Here is an 18,933-nt window from a genome sequence, read left to right on the forward strand (position 1 = left end):
TTTATAAAAGCTCAGATTAAAGGTGAGGGTTATTATATAAAAAGCAGAGAAAACTGAAGAAAAAGTGACTTTTTCAGCAAAGATATCAATAACTGAATGTAAAGCCAAGCGTGTCCATCCACTGTTATTTATGAAACTCCATTAGTTTTACTGGTGAATTAATGTTGTAGATGATGACGGTGTTCCCATCACTCTGGAACAGGGCCAGTCTGGACTCATCAGACCACATGACCTTGTTTCATTGAAACACAGTCCAATCCTTATGCTGAGAAGCTGTTCATTGCATCAGTTACATCACCTACAGTCGTGGAAAAAATTATTAGACCACCCCTTGTTTTCTTCTATTTCTTCTTCATTTTAATGCAACTAAAGGTACATTTGTTTGGACAAATATAATGATAACAACAAAAATAGCTCATAAGAATTTATTTCAGAGCTGATACACTACCGGTCAAAAGTTTGGACTCACCTTCTAATTTAAATGGCAAGAGATGGACTGCAGATGCCCAACAAATGCTCAGCATCACTGGGAACTCCTTCAAGACTTTTGGACTGCATAAACTACGTAATTCCATACGTGGCCATTCATAGTTTTGATGCCTTCAGTGACAATCTACAATGTAAATAGTCATGAAAATAAAGAAAAACCAGGTGAGTCCAAACTTTTGACTGGTAGTGTATCTATCCATTTTCCATGTTTTCTTGATAATAACCAAAATCACTTCAGTTCTTACCAAGGTTATTATCGTTAACGATAATGAACGAAATGACGAAAACTAAAATTGAAAAAACATTTTCGTTAACTGAAATAAATAAAAACTCTAATTAAAAGAAAAAAACGATAACTAGCTGAAACTGTATTGTGTGGTTACCAAACTAACTAAAACGTATAAAAATTATGGATAAAATTCCCTTCGTTTTCGTCTTTGTCAATGTCTGATTGATATCAAATTGATTTTTTTCGCTCCAGCAGTTTTAGCTGCAGCACCATATGACACTTCACAGTCTGTCATGTCTGGTCACTGGTGGTTTCCAGTCGTCTTCTGGTCCCCACTCTACCTGGAACATACAGACTAAAGCTGGGACAAAGCAGCACAGTCCTGTCTGGGATTTACTTTAGTGATGAGTGGGGTCGGGTTTTTTTTTTTTTTTTTTTTTTTGCGCACTGTGTGTGTGTGAGTGACAGAGACAGAGTGGAGCTAAAGGACAGCATCAGACAAGTGTAAGCATCCAGGTAAAGACTGGAGAGTTTATCACCATGAAAAGGCCTTCCAAGGCCTGAACTGCACAGTTTAGAAGAGGAGAAAAGAGAAGGATGAAAACTAATCCAATTACAGAGGTATGGAACCTGTTATAATGTTAAAAAAACATTTGATGTTACTAGCTACAGCTAGCTGAACTGAACTGAAGCAACGTTGGCTAATAATGGAACTGGAGATGATTAAGATATGACATATCTGCTAAGGTGTGGTTTACTGCTGATGGACTGGGTTATATGTGTTTATATATGTTTCTATCTGGTTTAACTGTTGGTTGCTTTGTGCATCTCCTCTCACACTTTGCACATCTTCGCATTGTTTTCACGTAAATTACGTTGTGTATAGATCACACACACACACACCCAACCTGCTCTAGGGAATTTATACATCATAATGAACATGTGTTTGTGCCTCTGCTCAGTCAATGAGCCGCCCTAGCCTGACCCCCAAATAAAGTGTCCAGAGTAACCCGCTGATTCATGCCTCACTAATTTCTTTGAATAGGATGGTGAGGAAGATAAAATATATGAAGTAACTAAAACTAATACTAAAACTAAACTAAACTAAACTAAAACTAAGCATTCAGAAAAAAATGATAACTAGTAAAAACTAGAAAACATGCTCTAAAAACTAATTAAAACTAACTGAATTAGAGAAAAAAAAGTCCAAACTAAATAAAACTAAACTATAATTAAAAATCCAAAACTATTATAAACTATTGGTTCTTACATCAATATCTATGGCATTGTACTGACAAAAACAGTGCTTTTAGGCATTCCATGTTTTCTTTTCTGTCTGTTTTAGTCACATGATATACACAGGAGTTAGTACTTGATTGCATAACCATTGCTTTTGATGACTTTTGATGATCTAATAATTTTTTTCGTGACTATATTTGCTCAAAAGAGCAAAAGTCATTGTGTGTAAATCTGTTCGACCACACAGTTTAGAAGAGTCTTATCAGGTAAGGGGTGCAGCAGGCATGTGACCTCTCAGTTCAGTTAAATTCATCATTATTCAAGTCCAACCTGAATGTCACAGGAAAGTAAGAATATAGCAGTCCTTTCAATCTGTCCACGGAGCCCAGAGGATGGCTGAGCCACCCCATGTCCTCCAGTCTGAGTACAGGCTTTTACCCTCTGGCAGACCATACAGAGTCCCCCTGGGGCGGCTCAGTGGTTTTAAACACCCAGCTGTGCCCTCCTCTACTAAAATGTTAAGTTGTCAGGTCACAGTATGAGCCATCAGATGAACAAGTTCTGCAGCCTCATCATCTAATATTTGCTCTTAAATGTGTTACTCAACTTAAAGTATCGCTTATCTGCAAAAAAATGAAAAGTATAACTAGTCATTGAATGTTCCCTGTCAGTGTTTTACTATCATATACTGTATAGAGAGGATGTTTGCTGCATTAATGTATATGTGCATTTTAGGTGCTAAAGTTGGAGCTGATTTGAACCCCCTTATATAGAGGTAAACACTTTAATCCCCAGCAGTGCATCATATTCTTTAAGATTGTCGTGTTTGCAACATCACTGTCCTGTGAGAACCATGTATATTTACAAAGTCAACTTTCCAGATGCTCAGAAATTTGTCATAATGTATTTTTCACTTAAACCAAAATGTTTTAAGGAATGTATTTAACCTAAGAAAGAGAAGAATTTTCTCAGATATAGAAAAACACTTTATCCTTCATATTATCATAAATATTCATTATCAGTACAACTGGAGATACCTGTTTTCAATGAGCAGCATAGAATGAAATGTGAAAAGTAACTCAGACAAATCTAGGGGAGTAAAAGGTCTGTGTACCTGCCTCTGACATGTAGAGGAGTGGAAAACTACATAAAAAAGTGACAACAGGTACATCAAATTTATCATGAATATGTTTTATTATGTTAAATGTTGTAATATCAAGAAAAAAGTCCATAAGGTGCTATTAAAGTGCATCATATTGTATGGTATTAAATGATATGATACTGTGAATAAGTAACAAGGTTTGAGGATTTGATGACTCGGACCTGTAGTTGAGTCCTGGAGTGTCTTCACCAGAGCCCAAGAAGTTAATATCTTCTTCTCTTTCAATTTTCACCTCCTATGTGGTGCAAATACATATTTTATTCACATAAACGTCCCAACATGGCCAATCCTCCATGAGCTCAGACCCACTTGGAAGAACATAAATCTTTTTCCAATAGATGCGTCCTTTTCTTGTCCAGCAGAAAAAAACAGCTGACTTTTATCAAACCACTTTCTGCAGGTGCTTTATTTGCATTAAAATGACTGGCCTGTGTGATCTAGAAATTATCCACTTACCAACTCAAGCAAAATATTAAATATTATTGTCTTAAAGAGGCATGTGTCCCCATGTTTAAGTATAAGAATTTGTGTTAGACTTGGACCTTATGGCTTTGGAAAATCTGCAAATTGTTCTAAATCTACTAAACAGTTTTCACCAAGTGGACTTGAATTTAATTTCCATCGTCAACCCCCTGTTACATGTTTTACTTTGCATTGGTTTTGTATTGAGTTGCACTACCTCTGTGTTTTACATCCTGTCCAGACTAAGGGTGGTGTTTTAATGACTCTGACATTCACTCTATAATTAGTACAGCATAGCATAGCATAGCATAGCATAGCGCTCCAGGGTGAAACTGCCTTTAGCCGTTGACTTCCAGGCAGTGCATCCTGGGAGGCTGCACAAGTGTTGTCCTCAGCCAACCAGATCGCAAGCTAGAGCACAGCCAATCGGCTCACCAGTTCATTCACTATATATTGCAATTAATTCAAGAAAGAAAACAGAAATTAAATACATGACAAGGTAAATAGGGGTGTCATGCAAAAAAAAGAAAAATATATCCATAAAATGTATAAAATTTTTAATGTTTTTAATACTGCACTTTATCATTTCTTTAGACCTTGCAAGCAATGTTTATATACATATATATATATATATATATATATATATATATATATATTTTTTTTTTTTTTTTTTTTTTTTTTTTTAATTGCTGCATGTGTGTTATTTCTGTATAGTTTTTCCAGAGCATTCAGTGATTTGTGATATCTTGTATTTTTACATCACTAGCCTTCTTAAACTGAAATCTAGAAGGTAGAATTTCTCAATACTTGGTTCAAACTTTCAAACTTTTAATTGAAATCGCAATCTTTTTCACTCCTAGATACCTATGTAAGATTTATGAGTGAACCTAAATGTTCATAATGTACCAATGATGAGCGTTCTTTAGCTGATTCTGTGCTGATTTCACTAACTTACAGGGTTGTCTCAGTTGCCTTCAGTCGTAAATTCCTACTTTCTTTTTAACGTTGCGGGCTCTGATGAGACTGGTGAGCTGATTGGCTGTGCTCTAGCTCGCGATCTGGTTGGCTGAGGGCAATGCCTGTGCAGCCTCCCAGGCTGCAGCGCCTGGAAGTCGACGGCTGAAGGTAGTTTCACACTGGAGCTAGTATAGTACTCTACAGTATAGTATAGTATAGTATAGCATGGTGTAGTGTAGAATAGTATACTACAGTACAGCATAGCATAGTATAGTATAGTATACCACAGTACAGTATAGTATAGTATTGTACAGTACAGTAAAGTATAGTATAGTATGATTAACTGTTTAACATGTCTTCAAGAAAAAAGACATCCTTTCATTGCAACTAAATTTGTGTCAATAAATCACAAAGTACTGATTTCTCCAGAATAAATAGACCTGTTTGTTTATACCAGCTTCTTTTCCGCCAATACACACACACAAACAGAATTTTTAACCATCAGTCTTCCCCAGAATGGATGATTCTCCCTAATAAACAATTTTGTGATTTTTCACTCTGTCCACACATATTTGACTTCATCCATTAAATACTGAACACAGCCAAGGCCTGAGCCAAGTAGGAGGATTGTAAATGATACAAGGGGGAAAATGAATGTGTTTATTGCTGTGTTTCCTCCATTGTTTCTTATCTGGTCTAACTTTATCAAGTGCCCCTTAAGTCTCTTAAGGACGCAGATGTTGGTTAATACTGTTGCATTGTTACCTATTTGTAAATCTGCCTCATATTTTGGATAAGAAGTGTCTTGTTTTGTAATAGGAATAAATCCATAATTCATTTGGGCTACTTCTTTGGGAGAAGACATTTAAATGCAAAGTGTTGACAGCGTGTTCTGTGGATTACCCACAGGAACAGGGACACTGTTTATGTAAGAGATGTCTCTGCTGAATTTTTAAAACACTGACTTTTTTTTTTTTTTTTTACTAAAACCCTGTCATGGTTTTGAGGTGGAGACATAAACTGAAGGACAAGTATTACCAAAATGGTCTGCGAGATACACATGAAAAATTAATGAAAAATAAATGTTTTTTGGAATTTTGATGAACCCAGCAGAGCCGTAGGCAGATGCACCCTAGACTTCAACAGACTTTTGGATGAGTTTTTGTTTTTCAGTTAAGTGAAAAGATGCCAAATACACAAAATTACATTTAGTTTGTTCGCTGAAAACTTTTTGTATTTGACAAAAATTCTCAATGCTACATCCGATTATAGTAAAATATTCACTGTAAATATGTTTTCAAAATTAGAGGTTACATTATTTTCGTTTTTAATAGATCATGCATGTTAATGCCATGTCCAATTCTGTTTTTGGGAATTGTTTGATATTGTACATATTTGATCTTTAGTTTTGATGAAGGAAACAATTTTGAATCATGTTTTGTCTAAACAGAAAAAAGAAATCAATGTAAATTAGGAATCATCGCTTGCACTGACAAAATCAAGATTAAATTTTTGTGCTTTAACAAAGTAAAATATTATTTATGTGTCTTATCATGAAAGTAAAAGGCAGATTTCTCAGCATGACAAGAGAAGTTCTGTCAGACAGTGACTGACCTGATCTATAATGGATACATTTTTCAGTTTAAATCCGTTTCTTAATATGGAGAGTCCTGATTCATTTATCTCAAAATAAAAATGCTTGTTTTTTGAAAATGAGTCCCACATCTCAAGATAATGAAATACGTTTACTTGTGACCTCAACATATCTGCATTAAAGTGAAATTCATGACTGTTTTTGGATTCCGTAGGATGTTAATCATTGGATTAAGGTTCCCCAGCGCCCAGAAAAGGGATTTTAAAGACACATCATCCTAATGTACAGTCTTTAGGCTCAGCGGGAGACTGCACATTGTATTTTTGGCTAATGCACCAAACAGGTTTTATCTGACTGACAGACACTTGGGAGTCTTTGAGTCCAGTTACCAGAAGCAGCAAACCTGAGCTTAAATATGTGAATTACTTCAAAGAATCAGAAATGCAGATCCAGACTTCGAGGTGTGGAACCAGGAAAGAACGATGAGGAAAACAACAAAAGATGAGCCTGGCTCGTGATAAATCATACTTTTCCTTAAAGGCGTGCAGACTGTCTGGAAGCAGATGAATGACAGTGATTAGATCTCTGCCCAGAATCCCAAGTGCACAGAAATGCTATTTGTTCCAGTGAGGCGGCTGAAATGAATTGGAGGAGTTGTGTTTGAGTGGAGGGTCGGATTGTGTTTGTGCGTCTCGGTGTGTAAGTAATGAAACCGCAGAGAAAACATGGTCGCTGCCGGTGCCGGCCCGCTGCTTCCATTTGCAGCTGTGGATGGGATTTTTTCAGCTTTTTGCACAGAGATGAATGACTGTTGATCAATATGTATCGATTTCCAGCCTCTCCTCCACCTCTCTCATGTTTCATTTGATGTAGTGCTCAGTCTCTGTCTCTTACTCACTATCCTTCCATATTCCATCTCAGACTTCTTTCAATCCGTCTTCTCCCATTGTCACCTCACTGTGTTTTGTCCTTTCTTTCCATCTCCTTACTTGGCCTGGCATCATTTTTTCCAGGTGTTCAAAAGGAAAATCCACTTATATGTCCTTTTTGTTCCTGCAAAATTGTTGGTTTATTTTATTGTTTGTACTTCTGTGCCAGTGAATTAAAAGTTACTTTACTGAAAAAAACAACTGAACATTTCGGAACTCTTTGATCACAAAGTGTCTCCAGGTCCTTAAACAGTCGTATGATATATTAAATTCAGTTGTGTATGTTAGGTCTTAGATGTTATCTAGTATTTGTGAGGTCTTATATTCCACAAACATTAGATTACATTTCATATATCAGGTTAATATGATATTTATGATACTACAGATATTTACACTGACTCAATCTAATACTTTTTAGTTCAACGAGCCGTCGTCCGTCTGTCCGTAAACAATTTTTAGAGAAACTTCTTCTCCTAAATCGTCAGCCAGAATCAATTGAAATTCATAGCAGATGTTCCTCAGGGCAAGGTCTACCACGTTTATTCAAAGAATTGAGAAATACTGATCTTTGAATTTTATATGAATTTCTGAAATTTTTTAAATCCCCGTTGGTTTATAATGGAAAAAATTTCAAAGTGCTATAACTTCAAAACAGTTGAAGATATGGATATAATTACTTTTGGCAATAGATAGGAAGTCGCATCTGGGCTTTCATTTGGTGCCATGACCTTTGACCTTGACTGACCTTGAAAGGTCAATTAATGTCTTTAAATATGCCGTTGGACTACAGGACCCTTGGCCCTATTTTTTATTTTAACCTGCACTTACCTTAGAACTTACTTAATGAAATGTTAATTAACATAATTATTCTTAATATTCCTAGATGTAACCAACCTCTTGCAGAGGCCACACATATACACATTTGATGAAGATAAAAAGAAAGTTTTCACCAATTTTTATGACAAATCATTCAGAAAATGTCTTAAAAAGCATTAAACTACTAACAAGGTCAATATTGATGTTTGTCTAATATAACAGTACATCATATTTTGTATCACAGCAGAGGAAAGTAACTAATTACAAATGTTTCTGTACTGTACTTAGGTAAAGTTTTCAGATATATGCAACATTACTTAGCAGTTACTATTACTATCATTTTTAATCTAATGCATTTGCTTGTATTCACTATTTATACTGCAACGTTGCATACGGAGGAAAATCAAGCTAAAGATGTAAACAGAAAAAAATGATTGTTTTTTTTCAAGAGTCATAACTAGATGAAAGCAATGTGAAAAACAAAAATAGCTTAAAAGAAAAAACAAGAACAAAGTGCAAGTAATAAGATGACCCTAACCCTAACATCAAAGTCTAAAACAAGATGAAAGCCACATAAAAAACAAAAAAGACAAAACAGTGTAAAAAAAAAATTAAAAAAAACAATATGAAAGCAACACAATAGATGAAACAATATGAAAATTATGTTTAAAGATGAAAGCAATAAAAACAACATGAAAGGTGTAATTAGATAAAAAGAAATAAAAAAAAAAGATGTAACAAGACAAAAGATGAAACAGGAAAAAAACAACATAAAAGATAAAACAAGACAAAAACAATACAACATATGAAACAAAACTAAAATTAGATGAAAGGGAGATGAAAGTAAAAGACAAAAACATAAAAAATGTGGTAACACAAAACTTACATAAGCATAGAACAAGAAAAAAAAAACAGACATGAAAGCAACACCAGACCCATAAATCTTGGAGTTGTGTTCATTTTCAGTGGTGTAGTAAAAGTATGGAGGATGTGTGTACTTTTACCACCTCTGTATCCCAGTTTTGATAAAGCCACCCATCTTTGTGTAAACCCTGGTTTATCAGTTCCCTCCTTCAGACTGAATATCAAAGTGCGGTCTGTCAGGGTTAAGGCTGGTCTGATCTAACACACTGTGGATCTCGGTGGACTGTAAACCTCTGGTGTGGTCTCTGCTCTGTGTTTTCTCAGGTACTGTGTATGATCACAGCTCCAGTCACCATGATCCTGTCCTCGCAGCAGGACGCCTCCTTCGCCTTCGCCTCCCTGGCCATCGTCTTCTCCGTCTACATCACCCTGGTGGTTCTGTTCGTCCCTAAGGTAAAACCGCAATGCCGTCTCCTCCCCACAGATTACAGCTGCAGTTTAACTGTCACACTTAATCAATTGCTTTTCATCAGAGATCTTGGTCATCAGGCGTGGTGTAATATATCATACAGTGACGTGTGGATTGACCCTGCCTTTCATTCAGTAGCTGTTTAAGTTGAGCCGTCTGCCCTGCTTTAACCCATAAAGACCCAAACAGGCACTGGCAGGAAAAACCATCAACTGATCTAAACTGTTTAAAGGGCTCGTATTTAGCTAAACCCACTTTTATTCGTCTTTGGTTCATTTATTTGTGTATTTGGACCCTAATAGTTCATAAAGTTTGAATTTGAACCCTCCAGGAGCTGCAGAGCTATTTTTATATTCATTTTGGCAAAAATCAAGTGGATTTCTACAATCTGTTTTAATTCCTGCTTAATTTCTTACATCTATAACTAGTTACATCACAACATTTGCACATATAAGGTCAACACTTCTGATGAACATTTCTCTGAGTACGACATAATTGTCTGTCAGCAGCAGCAGTTGTAGTCCATACTGAAAATATGTCCAAACTTCAAGCCGATTACCAAAAATGTTCAGTTGTTGGTTGAACAGGTCAGAGCAGCACAGCCAACAACCTGGAGGGGGTGGGACATGAAGTGGCTCATTTGCATTTAAAGGGCCAGTGCTCAAAACGACCTTTCTGGTGTCATTACTCAGAAATAGGGCTAAAGATGGACCTGTGGAGTTGAATTAATGAAGAATTCAGACCCAAATATAGCATTTACAGTTTATGTAGACCACAGGGAAATATCTTAAAATGCATAATTCCATTTAAAAAAGAAAAAATCACTCCTTTAATACTTGTTGATCCATTAATCCTATCAATTCATGTAAATAATTGATGTAAAAATACAGTTTGTCGTCTTTTCATGGTCATCAGATATGACCCATTTGGACGTTCAGTGGCTCCGTAGTGAACATGGAAACACCATCATCTTCTACAACATTGATTCACCAGTAAAACCCATGGAGTTGGATCAGTGACGGTGGATGGACACATTTAGTTTATGTTAAGTTAATGATAGATTTAAAAAACTTTTTGAGTCACTTTTATAAAAAAAAAGTTACTTTTTCTTCAGTTTTCTCTTTTTCATTCATAATAACCTTTGAATTTACTCTGAACTTTTATGAACTTCTGCATGATCAGTAAATTAAATGTGGAAAATTACCTAATTTTCACTTAAAAAAGACAAAATACAGAGTGTAATATTATAATAAATGGTGATAAATTACTTAAGAAATGTTAAGTAGAGAGAAAAATTCATTTGGGAACTGCCACAAAAGTAGTTCTGGGTCTTTATGGGTTAAATATGTGTCAAGTAAAACTAATATCTCTGCAGTGAGTTAAACCTAAGCATCAATGTACACCAAAGTGAAAGTGATCCTTTTGTAGAGTACCCACTTCATACTCTACCATAAAATGTCCCTGTATCTCACAGGTATGTTCTATCAGGCATCAATAAGAAGTTGAATTTGTGAGGTTGTCAGGTTCTGTTCTATGTTACAGTCCTGTGGGCCTGATGCAGGAGATCAATCTCCCAATAGAAGTGTGTGGTACTTTCACTGGAGGAGAAGTCAGCTAATTAAATGAAAGTCTGTATGTGACTTCCTATCAGTGCTCATTAGTAACTATATTAATATCTGTAACCATTTCCATGTTATAAACCATCAAAATATGATCCATTGTAAGTAAAGGCATTTTTTTTTATATCTCAAAAGTTCGTCAAAAAAATCTAAATATCTCAAAACTGTGAACAAACTTTGTCCCAAGGAAGATACGTACATATAAAGTTTGAAATGAATCCAACCATTTTTGTCAGAGATATTTGACTCCAGACACAGCACCTTCACAGTATCTTATCAGGTTGGGTTATATGGTTGAGTTTAACTACTTTATTCACAAATGGACAGGGGGGGAGTAAAATATAAATGTATTCCATAGAAGTATAGAGGAGTATAAATATCATAAGATGGAAATACTAAAATAAAATACCTCAGAATCATACAGTACTTGAGTAATCTCCATTCAAAACATTCCAAAACCACAGGATCCTGCACTTAGACAGAACAGCTCACAGCTTATTCATTCTACTCTGGTAGTCCCTCTGGTCATGTTTGATGTGACAATGACCCTGTCAAGCTGTGAGAACATGCGTGCAGTAAATATTGTGTAACCGTCACTACTCTGTTCCTCAGTAACCACAGTGAAGTCTGTGTAAATGTATATGTCATGATTCCTTTTTCCATTAGTGATACAGTGTTAATCAGCAGGTCTGATGAAAGAGGATATCAACCCCCATGATCAGTGTTTTTTAAGTAATAAACACATCAGCACTAGATGCACTGGGAAACCAAGGGAAGTACTCTAATACTTTGGCTCCAGTACCAAAGTTGTTGTACCAGTAGACTTGAGCTGCTTTATATCATATTTGTATGAGTTTCACTGTGTATTAAACCTCCTAACTGCTATTTTTTTATCACAGGGAGAGCCATGTGTTTAAAAGTGATGTAAGTAGCAAATATGTGACTTTTGTCCAATATTTTTCCTGATTACAACCAACATCTGTGAGCCACGCCTCCATTCAGGTGATGGACCGACTCCCATACACTTAGATTTATAAAGAATCAGATTTCTATTAAATGGGTGGGAAGATGAATTTGACAAGATGTGGTTACCCTTTAAACAATATTTCAGCCAGGTCAGAAACTGAAATCTAATATGACAATGTGACCCATCCGGTATTCACACAAGAGTTTAAAGAACAGAATCTGGATGGGCCTCATACAGGGGTACCAACTGGGACAGAAATAAAGAGAACCCCAAATCTGCATTAACCTTTATCCAACTTTTATTATTGTTATAAGGTGGAAAGTTCATAGAATATATGGACCATATATATACACACACACATATATACAGTACAGGCCAAAAGTTTGGACACACCTTCTCATTCTTCGCATTTTCTTTATTTTCATGACTATTTTCATTGTAGATCCTCACTGAAGGCATCAAAACTATGAATGAACACATATGGAATTATGTACTTAACAAAAAAGTGTGAAATAACTGAAAACATCTCTTATATTCTAGTTTCTTCAAAGTAGCCACCCTTAGCTCTGATGACTGCTTTGCACACTCTTGGCATTCTCTTGATGAGCTTCCAGAGGTAGTCACCTGAAATGGTTTCCTAACAGTCTTGAAGAAGTTCCCAGAGATGCTTAGCACTTGTTGGCCCTTTTGCCTTCACTCTGCGGTCCAGCTCAACCAAACCATTTCGGTTGGGTTCAAGTCCGGTGACTGTGGAGGCCAGGTCATCTGGCGCACCACTCCATCACTCTCCTTCTTGGTCAAATATCCCTCACACAGCCTGGAGGTGTGTTTGGGGTCATTGTCCTGTTGAAAAATAAATGATGGTCCAACTAAACGCAGACCGGATGGAATGGCATGTCGCTGCACGATGCTGTGGTAGCCATGCTGCTTCAGGTTGCCTTTAATCTTGAATAAATCCCCAACAGCGTCACCAGCAAAGCACCCCCACACCATCACACCTCCCCCTCCATGCTTCACGGTGGGAACCAGGCATGTAGCATCCATCCGTTCACCTTTTCTGCGTCGCACAAAGACACGGCGGTTGGATCCAAAGATCTGAAATTTGGACTCATCAGACCAAAGCACAGATTTCCACTGGTCTAATGTCCATTCCTTGGGTTTCTTGGCCCAAATAAATCTCTTCTGTTTGTTGCCTCTCCTGAGCAGTGGTTTCCTAGCAGCTATTTGACCATGAAGGCCTGATTCACGCAGTCTCCTCTTAACAGTTGTTGTAGAGATGTGTCTGCTGCTAGAGCTCTGTGTGGTATTCATCTGGTCTCTAATCTGAGCTGCTGTTAATTTGCGATTTCTGAGGCTGGTGACTCGCATGAACTTATCTTCAGCATCAGAGGTGACTCTTGGTCTTCCTTTCCTGGGGCGGTCCTCATGTGAGCCAGTTTCGTTGGAGCGCTTGATGGTTTTTGCGACTGCACTTGGGGACACATTCAAAGGTTTTGCAATTTTCTGGACTGACTGACCTTCATTTCTTAAAGTAATGATGGCCACTCGTTTGTCTTTACTTAGCTGATTGGTTCTCGCCATAATATGTATTCTAACAGTTGTCCAATAGGGCTGTCAGCTGTGCATCAACCTGACTTCTGCACAACACAACTGATGGTCCCAACCCCATCAATAAGGCAAGAAATTCCACTAAGTAAACCTGATGAGGCACACCTGTGAAGTGGAAACCATTTCAGGTGACTACCTCTGGAAGCTCATCAAGAGAATGCCAAGAGTGTGCAAAGCAGTCATCAGAGCTAAGGGTGGCTACTTTGAAGAAACTAGAATATAAGAGATGTTGTCAGTTATTTCACACTTTTTTGGTAAGTACATAATTCCATATGTATTCATTCATAGTTTTGATGCCTTCAGTGAGGATCTACAATGAAAATAGTCATGAAAATAAAGAAAATGCGAAGAATGAGAAGGTGTGTCCAAACGTTTGGCCTGTACTATATATATATATATATATATAAATATATATATATATATAAACACAGTTGATTTAAAGGTGGATGTTAACAGGGTGTTTGCACACAGGTCTTAAAATGCTGTTTTCCAGAGCTATATATATATATATATATATATATATATATATGTATTTGTGTGTATGTGTGTGTGTGTGTGTAGGTGTAGGTGTGTGTGTATGTGTGTGTCAGGTTGCCAGATTGAAATCAGATGAGAGCACGTTGAGTTCATTTGCCTCCTACATTGCAGGACTTGCGATGTGACTATTGCACACACATACATTGCAATGATGATGCTCAAACGATATATATTGTGCAGCTCTATAAGAAATACACGAGGAATACATATAAAAACTGGATATGATTTCACTAACCAGTCTGTACTGGAATGATTCTAGTCAAATTTGTTTGTGTGATATCCATGCACTTTTGTGATTTTCATATGTTTTGAAAGTGTTTCTGTCAGTAAAATATCATTTATTGCGACTTATGCATTCATTCATTCATACATTTATTAAAATGAACTTTTCTAGTACACACAACAGGTACAATCTCAACCAAAAAAGTAGGCACGCAAGTATTACAGTACATTAAGTCAAGGTCTGGGGGGAAAAATAGCAGATTTAAAATAGTCTGGAAGTTTCATTAGGATAAACAGCAAGCACCCTGTGTGAAGAGTCTATAAGACTCTTGAATAATGTACAATAAAACTGATAAGTATTAAAAGCAAACTGATCAGATTGAAGGTAAATTCAATCTGATGAAATCCACCTGAAGACCAAAATCAGTTTAATTTAGTTTAAGCTCCATTGACTTACATGGATGGAGTGGGGGCCAAAGACCAGGTGGAGAGGGGCTTTTTTGCATCACTTTTCACAACCAGTCAATGTCCATTTTAATATACAGATTATGGGAATGTCTTGTAAAGTTAAGAAAACCTTAGTGTTGAGTGATACGTTACAGACTATTCTACTACCTCGATGCTGTGACACATTTGTGATCATGTTTGCATCTACATATCTTTACAATATCATCTCAAATCTAATGTACTGTAGAAGAACTGAGAGGAGAAACACCAATAATGTAATTTACTTACAACATGATAAGAGTTTCATTTCCTACATTACAGCCACTGGACCTGCACTGCAGACTGTGTGTGTTTGTGAGTGTAATCTGGAGTTTGTCCCATACTGGAGAACTTATTTGCTTGGAAACACAGGTGGAAAGGCATCAGCAAAACTGCACTCTGTCAGCAGAAAATACAAAATATTACACAAATATCAGGAAGACTACTGTAAATTCAGCACAAATGTGTCAGATGTGAGGGTCTGTGCATATGCATGTTTGTTACGTAAACACTGTACAGGGACAGTGAGGATATGGAAATACGGAGCATTTTATTGAGAACAGTGGCGTAAACGTACATATAAGTGATGGTCATCTGCATACAGGATCAGCTGATGAATCTTAACCCATAAAGACCCAGTGCTACTTTTGTGGCAGTTCTCAAATGTTTTTTTCTCTACATCATACCTTTCTTAAGTGACTTATCACCATTTATTATAATATTAGGGTCTGTATGTTTTACGTTTTTCAGTGTAAATTATGTATTTTCTCATATTAATTTCCCTGATAATGTAGATGTTCATTAAAGCTCAGATTAAAGTTGAGGTTAATTATATCAGAAACAGAGAAAACTGAAATAAAAGTGACTTTTTCAGTAAAATATCAAACTCCATGGGTTTTACTGGTGAGAGTTGTAGAAGATGACTTGTTTCCATGGTAACTACAGAGCCTCTGAACATCCAAATGGGCCATATCTGATGACCATGAAAAGATGACAAACTGTATTTAACACCAATTATTTACATGTATTGATAAGATTAGTGGATCAACTGGTATTAAACAGTAACATCAGTAGGTGGCAGACGGTTTTATTCTGGTCTGGTCTGCTCATTTCAGATAACACCCATTCATTGTTTAAAACTAACTTAAATCCGAGTATTTTCAGGATGTTTAGTGAAACGTGAACAGAAATGACCAGCATCTCATCAGTATTTCATTCAAGTCCAATCCTCGGTGTAATATTTGCATGATTTATAGATGCGGCGCTTGATCACCCGGGGAGAGTGGCAGTCAGACGCCCAGGAGACCATGAAGACGGGCTCGTCCACCAACAACAACGACGAGGAGAAATCCAGACAGCTGGAGAGAGAGAACAAGGAGCTCCAGAAGATCATCCAGGAGGTCAGCTGGCTCCTTCCCCACTTTCATCTTGGGTTTGGTTTGGAAGTGTCTGTAGTCCCACACCACTCTGACACCGGTGCTGCAACACGCCAACATTTTCCTCAGTGTGTGACTGTGGTGAATGGATTGAAACTGGAACGTGATTGAGGAACACATGAGGGATTAACCAGTGGGACTTTGATCATCCCCTTTTTTCTGGTCTTTCCCAAGAGGCAACAACCCCGACTTGGAATTGAAATCAATGATTAAAGTGTAATAGCACATAGCTGCCACTCAAAAAGCCTGACTCCAACCAACTTCCCTTAGTGGCTTTTCCATTGGACATCTGCACAAAACTTTACCCATATTTACTAAATGTCGAAAAAACAGAAGTGCGTAATGTTGGTTTTTCCATTAAATCACAAATGCAATGATTTGTTTATTTATTATCACGAGATGACGCGAGAAGTCATTCCATAAACATGGTGACGAATGTAAATATGGTGTTGATTTACAGATATAATCATTATTATTAAATAGTGCCCCTCTATCTCATACTAAATTAAAAATGATTGGGTTTCCTGGTGTGTCCACACATACCGTGACTGTTTCTTCTTCTTCTTCTTCGCTTGTTGTAACGTACGTCAACATCCGGTATTTTAATTCACCTGACTCTAGTTGCGAAAAAAGGTCTTTCCATTGCAGTTTTGCGTGATATACCATTTGCACTACGCCTGAAAAAAAACACCTCATGCCAGCGCAAAAACATTTCATTGAAAAATGAGATTTTTGGCAAAATTGTCGTTTTTCCATAAGGTAAATTTTTAATGCGCAAGTTATATTTGCGCAATTTGAGGGTCACTGGAAAAGTGACTATTGACTCCCATGTTTTTTCTTTACCAGTATATGTAGCAGCTGTCAGAAAGTATGTTTTACAGTTTTTCAGAATCAGAATACTTCATTAATCCCAGGGGGAAATTATTGAAACTATTATTTACAGTGGACAGTAGTTTTTCTTCTATATGTGACTATCAAAATGAAACTTTACCCCTGTTTGAAGTCCAACTCCACCACATGAAAATTACTGTGAAACGGGCTGAGAGTGTTGTTATCGGTGTCTGAATATCAAGGTGTGGATGTGAGACAGGAGTAGTTGAGTGGAGAATCACAAGACACTTATGCAGAATCATGAGGCTCTGACAAGCTAAAAAAAAATCAATATCTGTTTTTGTGCACTATATTTAGAACATTTTTGCTGCTTTTTCGTGCTGTCATACAGTCCTTTCCCAAGGGAATTGAGGCCTTGAAGCCTGTTAAATCTACCAGAGTTACCTGAAAAAGAGTAATTCAACAGCCTGTGTCACTGGGGGGATTTAGTGGGGTTTCAGTTTCAAAACAACTAACAAATGATCCAATCGAGGCATTGGTTTTACAAAGTAAAATAGAGCCATTCTCCACATTAGTACAAAGGTAGGACTTTGTCATAATTGTAGTGGAATGGCTCACAAAGATTTGCAGCCATTTCAGTCATTTTGCCCTGTGAAAACACATATCTATGCATTATCACAAGTATTCAACATGTTTTAGTATCAAATACCACTTCAATTTTCTGATTATTAATCATAGCACTGAATTTAAAAATAGGTTTTCTATTTGTTTTTTCACTCTATAAATACTGTCAATAAATATTTTCAGTGAGACGTTCTGTTTTCACTTCAGCTAAAATGAGTTTGATGTCCTTGACTGTAAATATCTAATTTTTGCATTTTACAAATTCATCCCACAGGCTGGATTGGACCCTTTGGTCGGCTGGTTTTGGTCCACAGGCCGCATGTTTAACACTCCTGCTCTATTGTTTCTTCTAATGTCAGTCCAAAACCCAATGGGTGACATCATGGTGGTTCGGTTCACTTCTCTGTGGTCTTCCCTGATGTCACCCGTCTACTCTGGGTTAAATGAAAACAGATCCTCCTGGATGATCCGCTGATGTGTTACGTTTTCTTCTCCCCACAGAAAGAAGAGCGGGTCTCAGAGCTCCGGAATCAGCTGTCTGAGCGTCAGGCCCTGCGCTCCAGGAGAAGAGCTTCCACCATCACCAATCAGAACCACAACTCCCCCCCTCTGTCCATCCCCCAGAGCGACCCCAGGTCACTGGCCCCTCCTCCGGGGTACCCCGCCCCCACGTCCGACCCCCTCCCGGTCCCACCGTCCTTCGCCAACTCGTCCAGTCTTTACCAGGCGGACAGTAAGATCAGCCGTAATAACTGCCACACCAGCCGGCTGCAGCTGCTCTATAAGTGAGAAGACGGTAAACGGCCAGGAATGAGAGGACTATCAGACGTCTGCCTGAACTGGAGAGAGTGAGGTACTGATGTGGGCCGGATTCGAAGGGACTGGTTCCATTCCAATCAGCTGAAGCCAGAGGATGAGCAGTGGATTGGCTTAGAGTCAAAGAAACCAGTGAACATTATGTTTCTATTTGGTTTACTCATTCAAAAACCAAAATGCTCTGCCCAAAATATGGAAAAAACAGCTCATTTATCTACATACACAATTTCCATCATTTGCCAGTGATTGATCATGTGTTTCAGAATGAATCCCCCAGTAGTTCACCTTCACGCATCCACAACCCCCTAAATTACTGTTATTACATCTTTCAAGCATTCATCTCACTCAGCCCCTACAGTAAACAGTTGATAATTGGCAGAAATATGTGGTCATTTTTGAAACTGTGGCATGTTGAGCTCACACGGTAGTCGACAACAGCTTCTCATCGTAGTTTCTGCCAACTTTACAAGCTGAAATGTCAACCTTTACTAGTGGATGTTTTACTTGCAGATTCAAACTGTCGCTACTTAGGGAGCTGCTTCATTTGTCTCTGGATGAGTCGTATTAAAATGAGTCC

General features: G+C 37.4%; 1 protein-coding gene across 1 annotated transcript in view; it reads left to right on the plus strand.

Moving 5' to 3' along the window:
* gabbr1b (gamma-aminobutyric acid (GABA) B receptor, 1b) overlaps window positions 1-18,558 on the plus strand; it is a 325,006-nt gene extending 306,448 nt beyond the window's left edge. The window contains exons 22-24 of the mRNA XM_030147671.1: window positions 9,066-9,194; window positions 15,906-16,049; window positions 18,042-18,558. Of these exons, the coding sequence (XP_030003531.1) occupies window positions 9,066-9,194; window positions 15,906-16,049; window positions 18,042-18,329 (561 nt within the window). The 3' untranslated portion in view covers window positions 18,330-18,558. The remainder of the gene's footprint in view (window positions 1-9,065; window positions 9,195-15,905; window positions 16,050-18,041) is intronic.
* The last annotated feature ends 375 nt before the right edge of the window (window positions 18,559-18,933 follow it).

The sequence above is a fragment of the Sphaeramia orbicularis genome, chromosome 11 (assembly GCF_902148855.1).
Source record: "Sphaeramia orbicularis chromosome 11, fSphaOr1.1, whole genome shotgun sequence".
Classification (NCBI taxonomy): Eukaryota; Metazoa; Chordata; class Actinopteri; order Kurtiformes; family Apogonidae; genus Sphaeramia; species Sphaeramia orbicularis.